The sequence below is a fragment of the Cucumis melo genome, chromosome 8 (genome assembly GCF_025177605.1).
Source record: "Cucumis melo cultivar AY chromosome 8, USDA_Cmelo_AY_1.0, whole genome shotgun sequence".
NCBI classification, from domain to species: domain Eukaryota; kingdom Viridiplantae; phylum Streptophyta; class Magnoliopsida; order Cucurbitales; family Cucurbitaceae; genus Cucumis; species Cucumis melo.
In genome coordinates this window covers 32,110,580-32,129,649 of record NC_066864.1, presented here as the reverse complement: position 1 = coordinate 32,129,649, position 19,070 = coordinate 32,110,580, and the positions used below count along the sequence as shown (strand labels likewise).

At 29.9% G+C, this 19,070-nt stretch overlaps 1 protein-coding gene across 1 annotated transcript; it reads right to left on the bottom strand.

The window, feature by feature from the left end:
- Positions 1–6,534: 6,534 nt before the first annotated feature.
- LOC103491096 (protein OCTOPUS) lies at positions 6,535–9,054 on the bottom strand. The gene has a single exon (XM_008450928.2). It carries the CDS (start codon positions 8,908–8,910, stop codon positions 6,865–6,867), a length of 2,046 nt encoding a protein of 681 aa, XP_008449150.2. The 5' UTR covers positions 8,911–9,054; the 3' UTR covers positions 6,535–6,864.
- Positions 9,055–19,070: the final 10,016 nt, after the last annotated feature.

The following is a 19,070-nucleotide window of genomic DNA, read 5'->3' as shown; positions in this document are numbered from 1 at the left end:
TAAAAAATATGTTACTAAGTATGTTATGACAATGCTCATATACAATGCACATAAAGTTAGTATATGGAAGATACGAAGAAGTATTCCGAAACAAATATTGTGAAAACCATGGCAACACATGTTTACGTAATGTATGAAAAAAACTATTCATTAGTTAGTACATATAAAGTGCTTCCTGTTTACTTCTAGTCATTGAGTTTACGATAATTGAAAAACACCCTCGCGAAAACAAATACCTTTTTTCATTACTATTTTGAACATTATATGAAAAGTTATACTAAATTGAGTTTCCAATTAAATTACATACAAAAATACGAGTTAGATTTGTAAAAAAAGTTATACAATTAAGTTTGATAATGAATGCAATATTTTATTCATATTAAAGAAATTATAATGAAACGAACGGTGAAGTTTTTTTTTTTTGTACGTATGTGGAAATAGCTTAATTTAGTGAATCATGAAGTTTATGAAAACTAGTATAAAGATATTAAAATAAAAAATTGGGGTTCAATTTGAAAACATAAACATCCATTTTACATATTTGTTTTTTGGTATGAAATAATTAGGAAGAACTAACATGTGTAAATTTATTGAAATTTTTCTTGTTAAGGAATTCGAATTTTATTTCATTGATTTTGTAACATAGTACGACCCATTATTTACATCTTTCAAATGATAATGGTAAGGAGTGATGTAAATTGGTATTTATTATGGAAAATAGGATTTTACGTTAATTAATTTTAAATATACATTACTCGATTATTGTGTTATAGGTACCTTCAATATTGTTACACTAATTTCATTCATAGTAGTTAAATGCATAATATGAAGATACTAGTTTTAGAAAAACATATATTGATCGTGCATATTAAAAAAATAGGTAAAGAAGATTTTGATAGTAAATAGTGCATATATTGAAGCATAATATCAATGTTGAACTAAATGTGCACTAACAAATTTATACAAAACTGTGAAAAAAGAAAATAACAAAACAAAAATTGAAGTCTGTAACAATATAAAATAAATTACAATCATAAGTGTAACCGACTATAAAATATGAAAATAATAAAATCATGTCTACAAACGGCCATTACAATAGTACCTCTTAGAAGAGTATACTCGTGATTGGGGACGTTCTGCATAAGATAAACAACGTTACACGATATGGAAGAAAAGAATGGAAAGAATAGTACATATACATACCTTCTATGACGACCAATAGGACCCCAATAAATGAGTAAAGTCATTAATAATTAGCATGGAACGAATAAGAAAATGCAATTTTTTAAAACGCCTCAGAGTTTTGAAATCCATTCAAAATAATGAGTGGAATTTTATAATGGTAGAAACATCAATGGGAATGGAAAAAACACAAAGAAGATAGACGGATAAACACAACGTGCATAAATAGAAAATAACAAACAAGAGGATGAACAATGCTAATACATTAGAAACATCCAAGGAAGTGAGAAAGGAGGACAGAGCATATAAGGAGAACATGAATACAATAGAGAAAAACATGATACATACAAAAGAACCCAAATTAAGAGGAAACTGAGAAAAAAAAAGTACCTAACCAAGGAGAATATACAAACAGAGAGAAGAATGCAGGGAAACAGAAGTGAAAGTGATAAATGAAAAGATGAGGAAAGTTAGGATGGCTTTAACCAAAAAATATAGAGGGAAGTAATTAACTAAGTAATAGACTGCAACATACATCAATACAATAAAGGACTAAAAGACAGGGAATCTCTCCAATAACTGCGAGACTAAAAGCATAGGAAAGTCCAAGCAGTCAAAAGCTATGTATTGGAAGCTACACAAAAAATAGACAATCTGAATAGATGGAAGAGACATAGAGATTCTATGCAGCCACATATTTTTAACCCAAAAGATCAATGATGCAAGAAAAGTGTGTAAAAAACTTCAAACATAATACCTAAACCCCAAATCAGGCAACAGAATTGATAGCAAATGAAGGGTTCGGGCAATATAAGGAAACATACGAGCTATTGCCAACATACATTTATGAAAAAAACTAAGTAAATCATTAAAGAAGACAGAATCGAAGGCCAAAATAAAATAGAGCATACTGAATTGGAAATCATCAGCATATAGAATCCAAAATTGGTATGGTATACATACATATATGGAAAACAAAAGGTAGACATGATAAGAAATAATGGAAAATCATCAGCATACCGAAAGTAAAGCATAACAGAGAACAGAATGCAAAACACATACATATATGGAAAACAAAAATCAGGTTGTATTTAAAAGAATGGGAACTCATCATCGACTAACAAAAAAAAACGAAAGAGTCCAATACCTCGCTACCAAGCTCGATCGGCACCCATTGGTAGACTTAGATATGGAGTGTCTATCTTATCGGCGAAGGAAAAGTCGAAACAACAAGCAAAACACCGAGCTGCAACACTGGAACCTCGAGCGGCAAGGAGAAAATTAGAGGGTCACCTAGCCTTCAACAAACACGAGAAAAGCTTTCGAAACTGAGAGAGACAAATGAGAGAGATGTAGATAGAGATTTTGCGTCACGAAATGAGGGTTCATCGGCAAAACGCAACGGCTGAATCAAGGAAAAAAGATACAGAAAACGTGGGTTAGGGTGGGAGATAAATCGACAGATGTGGGAGATAAATCGACATGGTTTCAATAGGGAATGAGGGAGAAAAATGGACAAATGAGGGTTTAGAAAAGACATTTGAGAACCGAACATGCAAATGGAGAAGATGAGGGAGAGAACACAGAACGAAAGACGTGAAGGGTTAACACGGGTTGAAGATGAAAATGGAAGAACAAAATCGGCATATTAAGGGAGAGTGAATTGAGGGTAAAACCGGAATTATAGAAATCTTAAAACTAGGATTTTCCTAATCTTTGATCCAAACAAGGGTTAGGTTAACCCTAATCCCAAACCCCAAACGGACGGTAAGAGTATAACATTTGAAATTTATAAACAAATAAATAAAAAGTTTAAATTATCGATTACCTTCGATTAGTGCTGTAATTAATATGAATTGACTGCGTAGACGTCAAGGTCAACACTGCTTAATTTATTAGGAATTTAATTTATTCCCATATAAATTGAACATCTCTTTGTTTAATCATTTATTTATTTATTTATTTATTTATTTATTTATTATTATTATTATTATTATTATTATTATTATTATTATTATTATATATATATATATATATATATATATATGAAGTTTGAGTTACTTACGGTTTGTAATTCCATTGGGTAAGTAAGTTTTAATAAATAGCCTATTTATTACATATTTGTAATTAGATTTTTAAAAACATGTTTCCCAAATAAAACTCATTCAAATTTATCAACAATCTCTTCCAATATGTAAAAATGTTTCTTTAAAATGTACTTTTTAAACTTTTTTTTTTTTTTGGTAAAAATGGTTTTAAAAAAGTGTGTGGATGTGTCCAATATTTTGAAGGATTTTTTAAGACCTTTTAGAACTAATTAATGTTTATCCATGATGAGGTTGGAGGTGGAGACTCCAAGAAATCCAATATTTCTACTATGTGTCCGATGCCAAATACCATGGTGTTGAATGCTTAAATCCTTAGGGTCGGGTCGGTTAAACATTAATGGCATTAGGAAAATGTAACAGAACAATTTCTATTTCTTTTCATGTTCCTTCCCTCAAATAACACAATGTATCGAGACCAACCCGTCCATTGGCTGGTTTTTATAGAAGGTTTGATTTTCAAAGTCTTAAAAAAAACTTTAAGTCCTAAACTTTTAAAAGTTTAAAAGATGATTTTAAATTTTCAAAAATGGTTCAAACTACTTCCATTATATTAGTTTTGCATGAAACTCTTTAATTTTTTTTAAAAATATATCCATAAACTATTGAAAAGTTTTATAAATATTTTTAAAGGTACTTCAAACAATATTCCAATTTTTTTAAAAAAATAATTTGAAAAATGTTGTAATTTTACTTTTAAATTTTAAAAACACTCTTAACCGTTTTTTAATTTTACTTCAAAACTAACTAATGTTTATGTATAGTAGGGTTGGAAGTGGAGACTCCAAGAATTGTAGAGACGGAGGACACTGTGGATGTGTTTTGTTGAATACCTTAAACCCATGGATCGGATCCTTTAAACGTTAGTGGTATAAGAAAATGTAACAGGATAATTTCTCCACAACAACAAAAATAATTTTAAGTCATTTATATATATTATATCGAATGGAGTGGATTGACTTTGGTTGATCCTTGTATATCGAATTAACCTATATTTTTTTTGCCAACTCGGACCAACCTGACTTATATATACTAAGTTTGAACATATATCTACTATTAAATTGTGATGCTTCATCTCTATGTTCTAGATAACCCTTTCAGCGTTTCAAATTTATGATCTAGATGACATATATAAATGAAAAGCCACATCACTTCGACTCAAATAGTTGCAATGAAGGAGAAAATAAACCTATTAAAAAAATACACATGATATAAAAGCTAGAAGTTCTTATCATTTGTGTATGCTATATATTTTAGACATCAAATACCTTTTTTTTTTTTATGCTTTAGATCTAGTTTTTATTTCTATCTTAATTGAAAAAAAAAAGTTTTAAGTTTGATTTCGACTTAGTTGATAGATTACAAAAATATTACAATTTTATAATTAAAATTTTTGTTTTATTTCATTTTGATATGTCAAAATTTACACTTTTAATCTTGATTTAGGTTCAAAATGCTCATCTCATCTGTATAAAGTGAAAATTGCAACAAAAACTGAAGACTGAAAGATGTATTTCTTTTCTCCAGAAAAGATTACTTTATACCCAATTTTGTTTCACAGGGTCACTTCACATTTTGGGAAAAGCCCAATTCCAAAATTTGGGCCTGTGGTCTGCTACATTTTTTAGCAACTCCTTCTTTTTCTTTTAAATGCTCATTTTTATAAATTAAAAAAAAAAAACAATATTACTAACCAAAAATCACTTTAACTATATCAAAAGAACAACATAAAAAATTAACATACCAAAATAAATAAAATTTAAATTATTCTAGTAGTAGTGTGTCATCTTTTAACTTTGTGGCATGCATTTTTATTTATCGATAATTACTCCACATATCATTAGAATAACAATTTAAATATACAACAATATTTAAAAAAAATTAAAAAAATTATCTAATACGATCTAAGTTATACTATTTTATCGATACTTAAGTCTAATTGTTATATTTGTAATTATTGATTGTATCGGTACATAAAAGAATTTAATTATAAAGTATAATATTTTAGAAATTGGCGCTATTGCTAAGGCTTTCATATTATATATATAAATATAAATGGGTAGTATGTCTTTTTGACTTTAGACACAAAATTGTCTAAAGTTTGCTTTTTCAGTAAAACATATAGGAAAAAGAGAAAAAACATTATCTGAAAATTGATTAATAATATAAAATAAATAAAATGTCTGATTGCTTTGACTCTTCCATCTCTTGTGTTCCTAATCAATCTTTGTTTTTCTTTTTTTTCTTTTATTTTTCTTCAAGACAAAATCATTACTTTACCTTTATTTACTGTTTATATCATGGGATTCGAGCCCTCCTCTATCAAAATTCCTTCTTTACACAAAGATTTCTATTACTTACATACCATTAACACACATTTTTCTTTTCTCAACTTGTCTAATTTCGCCCACTACTATTTTGTTTAAGGTTTATAATTATTGTTTGTCGTTTGTTTAAAAACAGAGAACGAGCAGCCGGAATGAATGTGATTCAACTTATTAACAAATCTTTGTTGTGATAACTCTCAAATGAAATATGACCTAACTTTTAAAAGTCTATGTTTTTATAATCTTCGGTTTGCATTATATATAACGAAATTACAGTATTGATGTATTGTGACTTGTTTATGTGTCTTGATACTCTTTTCTCAATCTTGTTACTCGATGAATTTTTTTTCTTTTATGTTTTTTAGTTGTCATTCATACACAACACTAGATAGCAAGTAGTTGAGATCAAGAATCAAAATTAAAAGTTGAATCACACACATGTAAGGTTCTTAATAATGGTGAGTTACATTTCATCTCAACCTTATGAAAAGATGATAAAAACTAATATTAAAACGCACGTACTTGGTTTGGTTGTTCAAAACTTGAAGATACAAAATGAAAATCAAAATTTTCCTATAATAATGCTATTTCAAATTGAGCATGCATTTGTCTTAGTAATCAATCTAATCTATGTTTTGGAAAAATTTGTCCACTTGAGTTGAATTAATTGACTTTGAATAAATTGGCCGATAAAAATACTCAACACCATCTTAAAAAGATATGTCCCTTGAAAACAAAGCATCATATTTTCAAAAGAGAGCATGTACAATAATTTTGATATTGAACAAGAACATAATAGTTTAAGAATAAAGTAAATTACTTTAAAGAGATATAGTTACAATTATATCCTTAAATTTAATTGTACGTAATTGCAGAAAAACAACTTAGGTTAAAGAAAAACAAATATTTGATCAAAAGGGTCTCAAAAATCAAACACTATCTTAACCCAAACCATCATTTTATGCAATGTAATAACAATTTTAATAGAAGAAAAAATATACATATTTGAAGGAAGAAGAAACACTGAAATCTTTGTTATTTCAGTAAATTGAGAATTTTATGGTAAAATCATAATTAGCATCAGCATCAAGAGGCAGTTTTTTTTTTTTTTTTCTTTTTTTCATGGTGCTTTTTTTGAATCCAATTCCAACAAAAATTACAAAGAAAATTCACCACCAAATTTAACAAAAGCACTAAAATCTTCTTCTTCATCATCATCATCATCTTCTTCTTCTTCTTCTTCAATTTCTTCAGTACAATCTCAATACACTTCTAGCAATGGACTGAGCAGGATTCGGCCGGTTTTTCATTATCCCCCCTCGCCGGCTTCCCTTCATCGGCGCCAAATAGAATCGTAAAAGCCCATTATCGACGACTTCATTCGGTGAAAATCTCGCACTCTGATTTCTCTCCAGCACAAAATCTTCTTTCTTCTTCCTCAAGAATCCCCCGCTTGTTTCCACATTGCTCTTTCTCATACTCCCAAACGGTCCGCCATTGTTGCTCTGTGAGCTCCTCCAACTCACGCTGCTATTGCTTCTCATCATTTTTGGATTAAACCCCATTCCTCCTCCGATTCCTCTAACCTCGCCGTTCCGTTCGCCTCGAAATTCCGGCCACGATTCCGATAACGATCTCGTCACGCCGTTCGTTCTGCTGCTGTATCTGTCTTCGTCTTCGTATTTGTTGCCGGTTCGACGGTATATGAATGCCCAAATGTTCCAGCCTTTCCCCCACCGGCGGGACTTTTTCGTCTCCTTCCGGTCGCCGTTTCTGAAAGGGATTTCGAAGGTTTCTGAACAATCGTCTCGCAAGGAATTCGAGTTGGAATCTCTTTGGAGTTTGTTGTCTGGAACTACCAATTTCGGGCCGGAAAAGAAATCGGCTGTGGCTGGAGAAACTTTGGCGTTGGAGGATGATTTAATGTCGTCCATATCCGCCACGACGGCCGCTGCTGTTTTCCTTAGCGAACTTGATCTGTCGAGGCTTCTTCTCCGGCGAGAGGAGGAGTCGGAGTAGTAATCTCTGGTTTGTTCCGAACCACCCGGGATAGTTTCGTCGTCATTGCAGGAATTTGCGGGTTCTTCGACTGGAATTTGAGTATCGGTTCGAGAAACATGAATAGGAGCATCTTCAACAACAGAGAGCATCGTCGGCATTCTGGTGAAAGTACGGCTTACTAAATAGCCATCCCAAGAAGCTCTTGGTTCATCGAAGGAGTAACGAGGATCGTCGAACGACATTCGCCCGGCGTCAAGTGAGAATCTCGGATCTGTATCACAGGACCGGCGACCATAGCCATAATCAGCGATCTCCGACTGTGTTTCTCTAAATTGACGGCCGATTGGCTTCTCCACCGGCAATGTAGCGGAGATACCGCCATTTCTGCGCTTCTTGAGCTTCTGCTTGTCTCTCCATTTCTGCCATTTCTTACTGAAAACAGAAGCAGCGGACCAGAAACTTCCGGCAATCTCCTTGAAATCCCGGCCGGAGGGTTTCTTGGGTTGAGAATCGAGATCCATGTGATCCTTTATGCTTTTGAAGTCGTCTTGTACAACTTCAATTTCAGGCCTAATTGGTTCTTCATTTTCCTCTTCCTCTGCTTCTTCTTCCTCTTCTTCTTCCTCCTCTTCTTCAAGAATTTCTTGAACTCTCTCCTCCACTACATTACCGGCATTGGATTCCTCAAAAATCTCAATTTCTGGTTCAGTTTCGTCATCCTCTTCTTCTTGATCCTCAGGTTCCAAAACCGGACCTCGAACAACAGAAGAAGCAGCAGCCAAAATTCTAGGTTCACGTTCATCCTCAATGTGAACACCAGCAGCGGCATTGCTAAGCCTCGGAGCTTCATTCTTCAACGGGTTCCGTTCATCATCCTGAGTAAAAAGAGTCCAGAGAGTATTCCGAACCCTGACGTCACAAGATTTCCTCTGAGGCTCAAACACACCAGAAAACCCTTCATTCTTAGAGGCGGAAAACGACTTAGTCCGACGAAGCTCGGGAAGAAAGGAAGAGGGTTTATTCCGAGAAGAAGGACCTCCAGCTCCAGGTCCAGTAGCAGAAGGTCTGAAAATGGCCTTAAGAGCGGCAGCGGCAGCAGAGGAGTTAATCGGCGGCTTCCGAGAAGAGGAAGAAGAAGAAGAAGAAGAAGTAGAAGGTTCGAGAACAGCGAGACGCTCGCAAAGACATGAAGGACAGAAACCAGTGAAACGCTCTTCGGGATGACGGTCACAGGAAGTAGAAGGACGGTGAGGTTGCGGCGGCAAGGGTGGTAGCGCCTCCGTGACGGGATTCATTTCCGGTGAGAAAAGGAACAGGGGATGGTCATGTTCCAAAGAGAGAGAGAGAGAGAGAGAGAGAGAGAGAGAGATTGAGTGTAACGGACAGAAAAAAAGAAAATAAGGTTAAAACGAAGTGCAAAACATTTTAGAGAGAGAAATTCTTTACGAGTGGGGTCCACAAGCTGAGTGTCGCTTCCCCCTTCCCCTTTTTCTTTTTTCTTTTTTCTTTTTTCTTGTTTTTTTATTTCTTTTTTATTTTTCCCTTTCAGCGTTTGTTAAAAGAAGGGAAAATTACTCTTCTAGGGACATGCGCCTCTGCGAAATTACCATTTTGTACCCTTCTTATTGCCCCCAGGCCTACACTTTCTAGCTTCTGTATGGCTAACCTTTTTTTTTTCTTTTTTCTTTTTTTTTTTTTTTTTTAATTTAATTTAATGAAAAGCAATTCATTTTTGAATAAACACATTTTTTTTTCTTTTTTCTTTTTTCTCATGTATTTATATTTTATTTTTAATAATATAGTGTACCACTTATGTTATACTAATTGGTTGGGGTTACCAAACAATGGTCCTCAACATATAAAAAGACAACCAGAAATTGGGTAATCTTTTTTTCATGAGAAATTCAATTTTCTAATATTTTTTTTTCCAATAATTTTGTGTTTTAATCTACACTACACTCTATTTATGTTCCAAGGACTATATTTACGTCTACGTCTTCAGAATTTGGTTACATTACTCCTGTTATTTTCATTTACTAATATACTTTTCACTTTTTATGGATGTATCATGTAATGTAATTATATAATAAACTAAATCTTCTTTATTATAATTTCTAAAATTATATATTTTATAATCTTTTAAATATTTTTAAATTTTAAAAAAAAAACAATTACAAAGTTAATTTGGTCATTTCTGAAATTTTAAATTAATTTCTAATTTAATCTCAATGGACATAAAATCAACTTGTAAATTTAACCTAAATATCATTTTACATGGAATTAATTATTCTCTCTTTATAATTTTTTGTTTTACAATTTGAGTATTTTCATATAGTTTCAATGTTAATACCGGGTGAATTGACATTTTTAATATACTGTAAAAGAAAAATATAATCAACATGAAAGTTTCATGAGTGTAAATTCAATATAAATAAAAATAGAGAAAATCGTAAAAAATCACAATTTGATTAAATATTTACAAAATATAATAAAATTTTAGATTCTATCAACGATAGATATTGATAGACACTGACATGTTGTTATGAGCCATATTGATAAATAGTATTAAAAATTTATCGATGTTTAGCATTAGTAAAATTCTTCGTATAATTATTTCTAAATGTTCCTTAAAAGTAATATAAATAATTATTAATTTTGTCTTTACAATTATTTTATAAATATTCACCAACATTCACGTTCTATCAATATTTTCATCAATACATGTAAAATTGATATCTCGTTGTAGCTTTAGGCTCATGGATGAAGCTCCTTTTAGATTTTTCTAAGGCATTTGGACCAATTTGAAAAAAAAAAAAAACACATCGGTATAATTAACCTTCAACGTATATTTCTATCGATATTGTTATTTTTCAGTTTAAAAGTTTAAATTTAATCGTAGAAAAAATAATCTAATTTCAATTTTAAATATTAGTTATAAGATTCCTTTATATATAGATTTATAATTTATAGTGAAGTTATACATTTTTTAAAAAAAGAAAAGAAAAAAAAGTAGAGTGAAGTTATACATAATGTTACCAAAAGAAGTAGTAAAAACATAATTAAGAAATGGGAAGCAAATTAAAGAAATAAAAAGGGAAAAATGATCATCAACTTTAAGAAAAAAAAGAAACTGAGGGAAGAAAACACTGTACTTTCTTTTATTTACTTTTATAGTGAATTTTCCTTTTAAAAAGATTCTTGAGATGAGATGATAACAAAGGTGAAAATTATTTATTTATTTATTTATTTAATTAAATCAAGCTATAGAGTTGGCTTTGATTTCTTTTTTTTCTTTTTTCTTTTTTTCTTTTTTTTTTTCACATTGCTTTCTCATCTTTTTCTTTTATTTCTTTTCCCACACCCTTTTTCTTTTCATGTTTTAGGGCTTTCTTTTTGGTTTTTATGGCTTTCTCACTCTTTTTTTTCTTCTTTCAATTTTCTTTGTTTTCTTTTTTGTGCCCAAACATATAGGGTTGCTTCCCAAATCCCAATCTTTCATTTTGGTTGTGTTACTCTTTGGCATTGTGTTTGTTTTGTTTTGCAATAACAAGTAACAAAATTTGACGTTTCATCTTTGAGTTTGAAGGATCGTTTCCTTTTTTAATTTCCTTTTCTTTTTTACTTTTCCTATTTTGTCACTCGTCGCATCTATCTAATTTCAATTACAAAATTACTCTCTTATAATTTTGAAGTCATGAACTTTAATAACAAGTGCTATTAGCTTTTTGGCGGTGGATCTTTAAACTTTAATGGTGTTTAATGTGTTTTTTAAGTTTTTAATTTTGTGTCTAGTTTGAATTTATTTGATCGTTTAAAAAATCTCATATAAAATGGTTAAATTGAAAGTTAAACGTTCTATCAGCCACAAAATTCAATTTCATGTGTAACAAATGAGTTAATTTATTTAAACAAATGGTTGAAAATGACAGATTTAGTTTCAAATGTTAGTTTTGTTTTTTATAAATATTTATATAAAAATGTGATAAATTAAAAGCAAATAAGTTGCAAGTGGAACTAGATTTCATAAACTTAATTTTTAAAAAAATTAAAAACAAAAGATTAAATAGTCATTAATGGCCAACATGAGCTCAACTCAACTGACACATGTTTGTACCTGAGAACAAGTGGTCTTCGAGTTCAAATTCCCCTATCCCAAATTATATCACAATACATTTTCAGACAAAAAAAAGTTTGTCATTAATGAGACCTAAAACATTAAATAAATAAATAAGTGACCAAAAGTTTATGGTCTTGGTCGTCATGTTCACTTAGAACAAATAAGTTTGTGGTCATTTAAACATAATTATAAAAGTACATAGACAATCCATTCATCTAGCTTTTCGTATTGTGTTGGCAAATTATCTTTTTTGCGACCATTAGATTTGTTCTTTTTAAGATGGATGTTCCTATTTGGTTTGATTTGGTCATTAGTTCCTATTTGGTTTGAGATGTTTCTTTTCAAAGGCATAGTTTTGTTCATTCCAAGGTGTATGATTTCTTTCATGCATTCGGTGGACTAAGACTTGAGCATGACTTTCTAATTCTAGAGAGTTGGTTTAACTATGGTAGTGAGTATGACATAAAGTGAGTAAGGCTGGGAGGAAAGACCACGAGACTTGACTCCCTTGTTAGTCGGAAGTGTTTTTTTTTTATGCTAATGCTTAAGAGTCCTCCCATCGTATGAACCTTTGGATGCCTTAGTTTAATCTTCTTTGGTTTTGGGAGGTAACATCTCAAGACAATGCTTTTAATTGCATGGCTTGCTATTTTGAATTTGCTTCAAACGTGTGATTGTATAGGCTAGTAGTATCCTTGTATCTTGAATGCATTTTTTCCTTTTCATTAATTAATGAGGTTGAGTCTTGAGACCATTTATTCTTTTATTATTCTTTTAGTCAGACTATTTGAAATTTTGTGGGAAAAATGTTTTCTTAAGATATTTATCTACGTATCAGGCCCCTCACATTATCGATCTTTATATTTTAATTAATATTAATTTTGAAATGTTATATTACAATACACATTGCATGTGTATGTATGATATGTATGTGTGTGTATGTACGATATGTATAGATATATATATGTATGTATGTAGATATATATGTATATACATATATGTGTATATGTAGATACGTATGTGTATATGTGTATATATATGTATAGGTGTGTGTGTGTGTGTATATATATATATAGCAATTTAACATATTTGCAATATCATAGTTTAATTAATATGATAAGCATTTCTTACTTAGAAAAATGTCTTTCTAGTGAAAAATTATAAAGATGGAAAATCAAATATTAAACTTAGGAAACGGTGCAGTTAAACAAACTAAGCTCACCCTGCGAAGTGAGAATCATAATTTCAAGTAAAAAATTACATGAAAATCATGGTACCTAAGATCTCTCCTTCCGAAGTCGTTATTTAACTAATAACTATTACCTTTTAAACATGTACCGTTAAAATAACTCATAAATCATCAGGTATTTCAGTAGTAATTTTAAAATTTAAAAACATAAACAAATATCAACATAAAATATACTTTGCCTATGATATTTGAACTTATGTTATATCATAAATAAGTTCTAGAAACTAAGACATTTGATTTAATGTATCTAAATTTAATTTTAAACTAAACATTTTTTATCTTTATAGCAAAGTTCACCACTACATCTGACAAATATGCTTATTTTTCTTTTTCTCTTTTCAAAAAAACTTATACTAAGAATCACTAATTGGTAAGAAGTTTAATTAGCATTCGTCTATGCCCTAAATCTTTGATTTTTGTTTGATTCTTTTATCCTCAATTTATACTTAAAAAAACATAAACATCATTTTCAATATGATTTATAAAAAAGAAACCAATTTTAAATATTGAAAGTTAAATAACTTTTAAACTTTAATTAACAAAACAGAAACCACATTTGAGTTAAGGTCATGAACAATATTATTATTAACAGACATGGAATCAAAATACGACCTTAAGACTCTTTAACGAATGAAATTGGAATAGAGAAAATGGGTAATATGGTCTTTTTACTAAATTACCATTCTAAAACTCAAAAAAAGAAAAAAGTAAACATAAGACATGAATCATCCCACGACGTCGTTTATGGTATTTTGGCTTTGGCATGCCTTTTCCTGTTTTCTAAACACTCCAATAAGTTTTATTTTCTTTTAAGAAACTCAAATTAGGGTGGTCATCTTTTTAGTGCAATGGTTGTAGGATGGATGGATATCGAACCTTTCATTTTCTAAATAAGTAGTCATATCAAATAATTTTCTAAATGGTTCTATATATATATCTATATATATATACATAATAATATCTTCCAATCTACTTTTAAGTCTCAACCATGTCCTTTTTATTATTAGCTAATTGGAAAACATACATTTACATTTATATATACACACAAGTAATTATCATATTCACAAATGCAAAAAATTCGCATATAAAATTTTTTGATTGGACAATTTAGTAGGACTTTGAAAAATAGACAATGTCTAGAATCCATCTAAATATTTTTCATTTAAATTTTGGGTGGTCGTAAATACAACCATCATAGTTAAAATATTAGTGGATATAATAAAAGTTAGATTCAGCATGAATTGTATGAATACTAAGCTATATTAGTTATAAGAATCTTATCGGTGATCACTAGGTGATAAGTATTTTTGTTATATTTGTCGATCTAATTTTACAATGTTGGACATATACTTAATTAATAATTACAAAGTACTAAACATGGCAACTATTCTTAAATCTTTCGTATTTTACTATAATTATATAAAATAATTTGTTCTTATTTAAATATAATTTTTTTAAAAATAGAGAAAAAACCTATTTAGATAAAAATCACTAAATTATATTACACATTTTTTTTTTCTATTTGTTCATAACTACCTTGTTTATTATAAATTTTATAAAGAAATCGTTAAAAATAGCAAATTTGACAAAATAGAAAAATTTAAATCTTATCAATAACAAACATTTGATAGACACTGATATCTTTCTATAAGTAACAATCAGTGGCATCAATAGATAATGCTAGAAGCCTATCAATTTATATCATTGATAGAATCAAAAAGTTTTGCTATAGTTTCTAAAATCTTAATTTATTTTACTATTTTTTAAAATGTTTCAATTTCACATATGTTTTTTAAAATATTAATTATGTGTACTTAGAAATTGATTTTATTGATATTAGAAGTCCTTATAAACAAACATCTTACCTATGTTTAGGATTGGTTATTTGAATGTTGCGTAAAACTATTTGTTTTTTTTTTCTTCTTTTCCTTTTTTTTCTAGAAAACAATTTGCATCCGTAAATTTATGGTTTTTTTTAAGAACTTACATATAGAAAACAATCAAAACTAATATTAAAAAAAAAGATCCAAATAACGTCATATTTAACACCTAAGAAACTGTCAGATGATTCAAAGCTTATTGTAATATTCGTATTCATTTGATGAGTCTCTTCCACGAAGGATCTAAATAATCTTATAATTGTGATTTATATTATCCGACTCTACTCAATCGAGCCAAAACCTTAAAACACAACATTTTTCCCTTCCACAAATGACTCACGCTTCCAACCACAATAAATAAAATCCCACCCAAAATGATCACTTCACCAATTAATTTTCCAATCATAAATGGAATGTTTGTTAAAAAAGGAAAAAGAAAAGGTACACCATTCTTAAGGAAGTTGTGTGCATAAAATCAGGAGTTAAGTAACAATAATTAGTATAAAAATAATAAAACATATTTATCATCTTTGAAGTTTGATTTTGAGAAATATATATCATATTTATTTATTCCATATTAAAAAAACTATTATTGTGTTTTCTCCAAATTCACCCATTTGATCACAATTATTTTGAAGAAGGTGTATAAGTCTCTCTCTCAAACTACCCATAAATTTCAATAATTCTTCTACCTTATTATGAAAACAAACTCACAATAAAATAACAACAACAACAATAACAATAAATTGTACTAACTAAAAATAAAAACAACAATAATGAAAACTCAAAATAATAATAAAAAAAAAATAACAAAAAAGCTAATTAATTTACAAATAATAATAATGAGGAAATGAAAGCGCACACGTGCATACGTAAGGATTACGTATGATTGAATGTACAAAGGGGTGCGGTGGCAAATTGCAAATATCAATTTTCACGAACATCAGATTTTTGGGTTGGGAGGGGGGCGGGGCCCACATGAAAAACTCATATCTACTTCCATGTTCCCGACCGCACCTGATCTCTTCGTTCCTTTTCTTTAATGAAAAAAAAGAGGAAAGCAGTGATCTGTTCTCACGTGTGGTGGATATATACGTGGCATTTTATTATATTACAATTAGACTTACACACATATGCATATTCATTATTATTGGAACATTTGGTTCACCTATTTCATTTTTAATATTTCCCATTCTGAAATAAATTTATTCATTAAATAATTCCTAATTACAACTTTTAATCATCTTCCCCCAACCTCAATTATACGAGCTTCTACTATCAATTCTAAATCTTTCTTCAAACTCACTAAACTTTAATTTTAACCTAAATCTTTAAAGATATTTTTTTTCCTCTTTTAATTTTCATTTTCATCCAATTAGGTTTTGATCATGAATGAAGAAATTCGCTTATAATCTTATTTATAAAGAATATAAACTAATCTTTTTTATTGCCTTCTCTATTTTGCAATTTTTTTTCTTTTCTTTTTCGTTCTCCACAATTTATCGAAGGAAAAGAAAGTTGTAACTATGTTGAATGAGGATCAAGAAGGGATCTCATGGAAAAGTAAAGTCAAGTGTGAGTATTTTGTTGCATATAATTAACATTGGCGAAATGTCAATTTTTATTTTTTATGTTTTTAAAATTTTGAATCAATTTTCGGTTGAACTTTTGAGGATGGGACATCCATGGAAAAATTTCAATAATAAATAAAATAAAACAAATAAGATAGAAAGATAACTTCAATATCTTAGTCACATACTTGATACGTATTATGAGCATGAAAAGATGTCGTCAAAACAAAATTCCAAGAACTCAAACACCAAACCACCGATTTTAATATCCAATTAAATCACTAATGAACTAAAAGATAAAAGATACATAAATGAGTTAGGACAAATTTAGTATTTAATCGAGACCATTGTTTACCATCATGTAGAAAAAGGGAAAAAATAAACAAACAAAATTTTAAATTAAATGAAAAGACCCAAAGAAAAAAAAAAAAAAGAAAAAAAGAGAGAGAGATGGCAGAAAAGAAAAGAAAATAAAATGAAAGAAACAGTGAAATAAGAAAAAAGAGGTTTAGAGCACCGCAAAGTCACGAGGAAGAGGAGGCGGTTGGGGGCAGCCAGCCATGGCATAATCCTATTAGACCGTTGGAAACAATCACATGAAAGAAAAATTTAAAATAAATAAATAATAAGAAAACTATATATATATATATATATTATTGTGAGGCTCAAAGTGGAGGGAGGGGTATGATGGTAATTAACACCGACTTCATTGATTGAGGGGTTGGGAATAGCAATTTTGTGGGTGTGTGTGTGTGTGTGTGCAATTTTTTTAATATTTGGGGAAGAGGCTGAGGCTGAGGCTGAGGCTGGAATATATGAGGCGTAAAGTGTGTAAATGTCCTCTATCTTTAACTTTTCCTTTATTAATAAAGCAAGAGTTTTTGTTCATTAAAAACAATAATGATAATAATAATAATAATAATAATAATAGTAATAAAGAAAGAAATAAAGAATTTTTAAATTTTCTAGGAGAAAATATAATAATAAAGGATTAAGAGTTTGTCTTTCTCTTTCCCTTTTTTTTTTCTGTCTAAGTGATCTGTCTTTTTGGGCTTTTTTTTTTGGATTATTGAAAATCATTCTCATATGACCCATAAGGATATATTTTGCATGGAAATTCAGAGAGAGAAAAAAATTTACAATTTGGGACCAAAATTCTTCAACTTGTGGGGATAATGGCCCACATCTTACAATAATCAACCACATTCCCATCTATGCTCCACTAAGATACAATTAGATTTCTCTCTCTCCCTTTCTCTCTTTTTTTTTCTTTTAAGTATCTCTCTCATTTCCAAAATTGTTGGTCTTTTGAAATTTAACAATCCCAATGATTTGAGTTTTCTCTTTTTTGGCATAAATGTTTAGATGGGATGAGAAATGTTAAGTAGATATAATTAAGTTTTCCTTGTAATTGAACCATATAGTTAAGACATTAGTAATAAGATGAAGATTAAAATTCCACTATGTTTCATTTATACAACTCTTTAATCAAATAATATTATTTAACCTGAAATAAATACATTAGAGCTTTGTTAACTTTAACCATTCATGTAATGTTCAACAAATTACTACCGTCTAATAAGTATAGCCACTTTAGTTCATTTAACTTGTCCCTCTTCTATATATGTTGAATACTTGGACATTCTAATACTTGTTAGACATATATCAAACACTTGTTGATGTTTGATAGACTGATAAACACAAATATGATAAAAATAAATATACCTTTACTGTCCCGTGTCGTACCATATCGGTATCCATGCTTGTTAGAGTACCACAAACAAGATTTTTATATGGTTTATCTTCTTTGGCCTTCTCTCTCTATAAACAAATTAATGAGTATAATAATAATAACAATGATAAAGAAGAGTTTAAAATTGTCTTACATGGATCTAAAAGAGTATTAATAAAGCAACTCAATCATTTCATTTTGTTTTCTCCTTCCTATGCTAATGGACAGCAAAAGAATCTGGCAAAGATTTTTCTCACACTACAATCTAATGGAATTATTATTATGATCCTAAAAACAATATTAAAACTGCCTACAAAACTTCAATCACCTGTGCCCAGAAAACACCAAAATAATAATAAATTCATGCATGCCTATGGATCCACACCAAGACTAGAAAAAAAAAAAAAAAAAACAAAAATCAGAACAGAGAGAAAGAGAGAGAGAAATGAAGCCACAGAAATGTAGCTAAGCTAGAGCAGTCAGATTTGCAAGGGAAAAAAAGAAATAAGAATTTCAAAGGCCTGGCAAACTGAGATTAAGAAGATATAACAGATTTGGATTTGGCAAAAGGAAGGGAAGAGATTGAATTAGGCTTTGGTTCATGTTCTTTAGTGAAGGGGGGAACTGCAGATTCTAAGGATCAGAGTGTGCAGTTTTTGTCTCTCCCGTGCTGCTTTACGCAGTGAGAATGAGCTTTCTTCATTTCTTTAGTTCTTTGTCATTTTCTCTATGCAAAAAAAAAAAAAAAAAAAAAAAAAAAGGCATAGAAATCTGAAACAGTTTCCCAGTTTTGTTTCACATATCCACCCACCACACTCAAGAATATATTCCAATTGCAACCTCTCCAAACAACACATAGTTTCACCAACAACAAATGTATGGGTTTTTTTTTCATGTAAAGAGCAG

Coding starts and splice junctions, on each gene's coding strand:
- LOC103491096 (XM_008450928.2), bottom strand. CDS start 8,910: ATGAATCCCGTCACGGAGGCGCTACCACCCTTGCCGCCGCAACCTCAC.